General features: G+C 29.0%; 1 protein-coding gene across 1 annotated transcript in view; it reads right to left on the bottom strand.

Annotated features, from left to right (window-relative positions):
- Positions 1-270: 270 nt before the first annotated feature.
- The window catches only part of LOC106692702 (KH domain-containing, RNA-binding, signal transduction-associated protein 2), a 41,300-nt gene continuing 34,299 nt past the window's right edge, over positions 271-7,271 (bottom strand). Inside the window, exons 4-5 of the mRNA XM_014438799.1 lie at positions 1,528-1,644; positions 271-282 (exon numbers count right to left, since the gene is read on the bottom strand). Coding sequence (XP_014294285.1) covers positions 271-282; positions 1,528-1,644 — 129 coding nt within the window. The remainder of the gene's footprint in view (positions 283-1,527; positions 1,645-7,271) is intronic.

The raw sequence follows: 7,271 nt of genomic DNA, 5'->3' as shown, positions 1-7,271 counted from the left end.
ATTTTACAACAAATTTTTATACTCCAATCTTGCCTTCAGGTCAAAATTTCAAGCACTGTTGAGTTTAATTTTTAGGGATAGGACAAAAAAAAAAATTTTGAATATTGAATTTTAGATTGTAGAATCACATAGAATATAATCACAATATGCCTTAAAATAGTAAATTTTATTTTGAGAAGATTAAAAAATAAATTAAACAATATTTTAGTGATAATTTTTTATTTATATTTTGAATTTCAATACTCTGATGGTGAAATGAATTAAGGAAGGTCAAAGAGTTTCCTAAAAAAACATATCTCAAATGGTTACGATTCCGTGCTAAATAAAATTAAATCATTTCAACATTGTTTTCATATTTTACAGTGAAATTAATGTTGTTATGAATCGGACAGCAATGTCCAAATGTTTTATCATCAACGGATTTCACGTGTTCATTTCTCACATAGTAGGCGATTTATTCAATTCTATATAATAGGGTGTGACGGTTGCAAAAAAAATTAAAATTACTCCGAATTTAATATAGGTAATAAATTAAAAACACTGTTCAATTCCAAAAATGAGCTAGTTAAAACAAAATATATTTAAAACTACAAAATTATTATATTTTATTTGAAAATCATATTACAGTCATTTGGAGAGTAAAATTATATTACAAAGATGATATTCGACTATGAAATATTTTTTCAAAGTTATTAGTCATTATAAGAGTGATTCTCAAATAGCGGGTAATTTTTAATTCCCATTTGAATAAGATTGTTCCCAAGGACCAATATACATTCATGATGGTCATATTATGGGAAAAAATATTTTCTTTTGATAAATTAATTTTATTTCAATATGATATGTGTACAAAGTACATTACATAAAACAATATACATCTAAATAATTATTAATTTTGATGAATTTCTGAGGAAAAAAGTTTTATTGAAAGCTAAAAAAAATTATTTAAATTAATTTTGTATGCTATTAGAATAGGCTGTAGGATATTTCATACTATGACTCAGAAAAAAAAAACATTGTCGTCGACAATTAAATTTCAAAATAAAAAAATAAAGTAGAGAAATTGTAATTACTTCTGAGGGGAAATTTTGAGGTACTTTGAAATTTGCCACATTCACTTTTATTTATATCACAACCAATTACCGTTATACTCATGAAATGAATCTTAAAATTATTACTCAGACAATAATTCAATATTAAGTAATTTTCTAAAGTTCATATTACCATTGCAACCACGGTGTGGCATCTTTTTGTTAATAGTTTTAAAAATTTCAAATTAAAACGTTATTAATATATTTCGCATTTACGTTCTACTTGGCAGTGGTTCAAGCTAAAAGCTAACAAAAGATCCTTCATTTTTTTGTTATTTTTGGTGAAGGTGAGCTTTTTGTTAAAAAATGGGACCCATTATTTGCGAATAGCTCATAAAATACGGTTGCATATGAAATTTCGTTTTTAAATATTTATATTTTTATATTTTCTTTATTATATATTTTCTTTAAAGTGTGTGTGATTGTGCATTATTACCTTGTGTCGATCACGCATAGATCCCCTGCCGAGGATCGCCATCTTGGTCATTGTTTCTTCTTGAAGCCTCTTAAGTGAGTTACCTTTAGGGCCGAGTAACTTACCGACGAAATTGAACTGAAACAATAAAAATATCTTACAATTAATAATCTCATCCTCTCCTCTCTCCTATTAATATTTTTAATTAAAGAAATATCCATACTATAAGTGTGAAAACATTTACTATGTTATCAAATCAATTTCATAGTGTAATCTGTTGATGAAATGTACAAAGGCCTTGTACCTTAAACACCTTAAGTGTACCAATCTCTAGGTGTATACTAGAGTTGCATGCTATATTAACATATTCACCGTGTATACTCAAAAACCTCTGCTGGAGATCGGAGGTGGATGTCCACTTGATTAAAAAAATTTCATTTTCAGACTATCTGACAGAGTAACAACTATTTGTTTAAAAAGCAACCCAGATAATATGTTTTAGAGTGCTACCAATAGGTAGTTTCTTGTCTGTATTACTACATTTTAATCTTATATTAAATTTACTTAATGTGTTTGCATGTAAATACAGTTTGAAGCAGCAATAAATAAATAAAAATTTAATATGTTAATAAACAGCCCTATACTAAACAGGGAAGTAATATGGACTCATCAAAAATTCATTATTTTCGAAACACACTGTGAAAAAAGATTATGTTCTTTCTTCTTATTTTGCGGCCTCTTCAGCATCCAGTATGGATTGCCCTTGATAAAATTTAAAATCTAGTAAATACATATGAAGAACATTCCTCAATGGCTAAAAATGTGTAAGCGTAGATCAACCACCTAGTGGTGCTGCAGTGTAACCACGCACAAAGGGAATAGTACAAGAGCCGGAAAGAAGAAAAGACAGTTATCTCACCCCAATTTTTATTACTTGAATGAAAACTATGTATAATTACTAGTCAAAATTGACGAGTCTGCCAAGTATAGGTAGAGGGAATAAAAAACGGTTGCTGTTTCAAAACCTTAAAAAACATTAATTTTTCATTCGGAGCTCTATATCGTAAATACTACCAACAACACTAGAAAACCTAGGAGCACATCTATAGAAGAGTAAAGTTGCTGAAATATAAGCCCTAATAGAGCTATTTACGTCCAATAGTTCTCGAAATATAGCTTTTTAAAAAGCAAAATTTCTTTAAAATCTACTGAAAGATTGGTAGTTAGTTAATTTTAAGAAATCTATATCTCAGGAACTATGTGACGTACAGATGTCTATTAGCATTCAAATTAAAGCTAGTTAAATTTTCTATAAAATAGTTTATAACGTTTATCTTTGTAGCAGTAGTAGTTTTTATTATATATGATAAAATAAATTCACAAACTGTTAATTTCTAGTTGTTCGTATAAAATGTTGGATTTTTGAAAAAATGTATCTCTAGATCCATAAGATGTACATGTCTGCCAACACTCAAAATAAAGGTTTTTATTTTCAAAATGTTGCTTTTTAAAAAGCTATATTTCGAAAACTATTTAACGTAAATAACTCTATTAGGACTCATATTTTAGCAAATTTTTTCTTCTTTAAATGACGTTATCTTAGGTTTTCTTGCGTTCCTACTTTTGAAGATATAGAGCTCCGAATGAAAAATTAATTTTTTTTATCGCTTTGAAACAGCCGCCATTTTTTATTCTCCCTCCCTATACTTGGCAGACTCATCAATTTTGACTAGTAATTATACATAGTTTTCATTAAAGTAATAAAAAATTGGGGTGAGATAACTGCCTTTTTCTCCTCTTGGGCTCTTGTACTAGAAGTTGTGACGGGTGTTGGATCGCCGATTTTAATTAAGGTGTTTTTTGGTGATAATAGGCTGAAAAAGATTACCCACGTATCTAAAGGTCACGTACGTCATTACACACGTAGCTAATAAACCCAAGGAGCCCAACAAAAATATATTTTATGCAATTTTTTTTATTTAAAAAAATGTCGCCATTTCTCAGCATGTATTTAATAATAATTGTTAGCTAGGAATCAATTTATTTTTTTATTTTTTTTGTGTGTGTAGTATAAGAATAAAAAATAGTTTACTGTAGTGAATTAGTTTAAATGTATACAAAATTACAAAAACAAAAAGCCGCATCTAGAAAAGTAAACCAAATAAAATTTGTTTTGGAAAATTTCAGTCAGATGTGTTTTTATCGTCTTTTGAAACCCTTAAATATGAATTTTCATATAAATCAAAAATCAGAAGTATTTTTTTATCTGGCGATATCCCGCGTTCAAGAAAAAAATTCATAGCTCCTCACTATATTATCAATATTCAACGTACCTACAACAGTTGGAAAGCCGAATTTCCACTTTTTCAACCCATTTAAATATCCTTTAGATTAGAAAGGTTTTAGAAAAATTAGTTCAAATCAAGAAATTTTAAAATTATCACTGTTGGAACAAGGATTATTTGATAATACGTTTTAACTTAAAACATTCACTAATTCCTTCTCGGATCCATAATCCACAATCTGAATCGAATAATCCAGTTCTCCGAATAATCTCTGAATTACAAAGTGGCTTGTACAAATATTCCTTTATAGTCTTGGAGTCTGGACCAAGGTACTAATTTTTGGAGGTTGGAATGTGAATTATGAATCTGTATAATAATTTAAGTAAAAAGGGAATTGCCATTTCAAAGCTGTGGGCTCGAATATGGTGGACGATTATATTTTTTAAACATTTAATTATTTTTATAAAAAAAAATATCCTGTTATTTTCTGTTAGCAAACAATTCCATTTCTGTCTAGAATATATAACAGGTACGGCAAATGTTATAATTAGACGCATTTTAAATCAAGGTAATTTAATAAAATTTCAGCTCCTAGATTTTTACTTTTAATATTTTCAGAGGTATAGTTTTTCAAAAATTAAATTAAAAAAAAAATCAATGTGTTATTATTTTGTCTAAAATCACGGAAACTTCCACTCCTGCGAAGATAGTCATTTCAAAATACTATATGGTGACTTTAACTAGCTTTAATATGATTACTAATATATTCCTGCACCTTTTATACTCCCTGAGATTCAGTTTTTCAAAAACGAAGGCCCCCCACACAAAAAAAATATCGTGAATTAACATCAGAAAAATATCATTGAACAACCTTTTCCTATGAATATAATCATTACGATCTACAAGTGTACATTTAATAGTTTACAAGATACAGTTTTTAAAAAAATAAATGTTTTTTTTTTTTTTGTAAATAACAGAAAATAAACCTTATGTGAATTAATTTTGGAAAATATCTCAGGGAAAATTAGAAATAAATATGTCTATTAGCACTTAATTTGAAGGTACCTAATGTAACCTAGTAGTAGTATTAAATGAGTACCTTTATTGAGTTTTCATAATATTTGCCAAAATAAATTTACAAAATTTTGATTCTCAAACACAACCTATCCAAATATAAGTGTCAGTATGGCATTGCTTAAATCGGTAGTTTAGCTCTGTTTTATTTAGAAACAGTTAAAAAAAATTTCGAATGAAATTTTATATGCCTAAAAAATAAATGAAGAACAAACTAAAATTGCAGATATTATAAATAATTTTATAAGAAAATAGATCTTGAGGACGGATTCAAAACGTCAGTTAAAAAAAAAAAAAAAAAAAATTATTTTAAATTAATAAAAAAATTGTGTAAAGTAATATTCATTAACAAAAGCGACTCTGTACAAGACGTTGATTCTCCTGTCCTTACATATGGAGCGGAAACGTGGAGCTTTCCCAAAACAGATGAAAGCAAGCTGCTGGGAGAGAGAGGAATACTTAATTCATCTATCCTGCCCAAATACATCAGGTTGCTACATACACAGCATACTTATCAATCCGTAATCGGACATATATAAATTAAATATAATTACATGGTATAATAAAATTATAAAAAGAAAAGTATAACGTTGCATTTATGGACCAGTGCTCTCAGGTAACGATTGGAGAAGATGGAGTAATGCAGAACTGGCCTCCATACACAATGATATGGACGTAGTCCGGTTCATTATAAAACAGCGTTTAAAATGGGCGGGTCTTGTAGCCAGGATGGACGAAGGTAGCCCAACCAGCGAAATTATGTTAAAACGTCCAGAAAGAAAAAGAAGAGTGGGAAGACCTAGATAGTGCTGGATGGATGGGTTCGAGGCAGATATTAAAGCCCGTCTTAGACCTGCCAACTGGAGACTCAGCGATGAGTTATTGCACCCATGATGATGATGATGACTACTCATTCTATTAAATTGAGAATTTGCGGCAAGAGATGGAAAATATGACTAATAGTTTCGATAAAAAATTACCAACGATCACTGATTTTCTGAATTCCTAGTTAGCACATTCGCATGATTTCACTTCATTGTACGGTAGGTAAACAGTTTCTATTTGCATACACACTATATTTTGATAATTATAATAAAATATACAGAATTAAGTACAAGATTGTAAATTTAATAAGATCGCACTTTATAGGTAAATTTAAAAATGATATAAAAGAGACTTAATTTGTGAGATAGATTTACTGCCGTTGGCTGTGAGGACTCAGCCGAGTGTTAATCCGATGCAGAGGGATCAGTCAATACACCAATGACACGGCACAAACTGGGGTCAGATACGCCATATCGCGCTCATAACTTTTTATTTATTGTTCTTTCGAAAAATTGAGCATATTAAAAGGGGGGAATAACAATGTTCAATTCCTCTCCCCCCTCCCATAGTTTATATTCTTTAATTATTTTTAAATTATCTATCGTCACCCTTTTATACGTTCCTTTTTATACATTTTTACATTCTTATTTTTACTCTTCATGTAACTTATAACGTATTCTTCATATTCCAGTAGTTTCGTCATCTTTCTTAACGTACTTTTTAACTCAAAATCATGCCACCCGCCCCGCTTACCTTAAATTGCTTGTCTGTCTTCTTCCAAGCCAGGTATGGCTTTAGTTTATTCTTTTTTTTTTTTTTATCTTTCTGTTACCCTTTTCTCCTTCTTCCTTCTTATTCTTCCTAACCCACATTATTAATTTTGTTCACTACATATATTATTATTGTTATATTTTCCAATTACTTCTTCGTCTTACTTAACTTTATATATTTTTTTTTTACTTACATACCACATTAGCTACATTTATTTCATTTCCATAACTTTGATTTTTAAATTATTATTATTAATTAATTATTCATATTTCGTTGTTTCTTTGCATTATATAACTTTATATTTTCATTTCATTAATTATGTTAATTTACACTTTAATTATTTAATTAGCTGTATATACGTTTTATTTCCCACTTCTTTCATTAAATTATTTTTATTTATATTCATTGTGTATAATTATTTACTTACTAATCTTCCTATACATCCTTTATTCACTATTTGTAATTTTTTTTTTGTTCTTAGCCCTGATGAAGGCTAGAAATATTGGCCGAAACGTTGTCACTAATAAATAAGTTTTTAATTATATGTGTTATTCTCTGACCGCACTCCCAATTATCTTCTCCCTATACATATTTAAAGGGACTAAACCAAATTTCGAAACCTATAATGGAAATAGATCATTATGCCAGTAAATATCAGCAGTAAGTGTCTAAAAAATATATCATTGTTAAAAGCTTAAGTAAAAAAATCTTTCAGTAACTGAAGACAAAACACTCTCTTACCCCCACCCCTCCCCCTATTACAAATGCACTAGTCTGAAACACCAGCCCGTGTAATGGAAAATGCTCAAA

The sequence above is a fragment of the Halyomorpha halys genome, unplaced genomic scaffold (genome assembly GCF_000696795.3).
Source record: "Halyomorpha halys isolate HHAL.00 unplaced genomic scaffold, Hhal_1.1 Scaffold68.1, whole genome shotgun sequence".
NCBI classification, from domain to species: Eukaryota; Metazoa; Arthropoda; class Insecta; order Hemiptera; family Pentatomidae; genus Halyomorpha; species Halyomorpha halys.
This window is presented reverse-complemented; position numbering and strand designations above follow the sequence as displayed.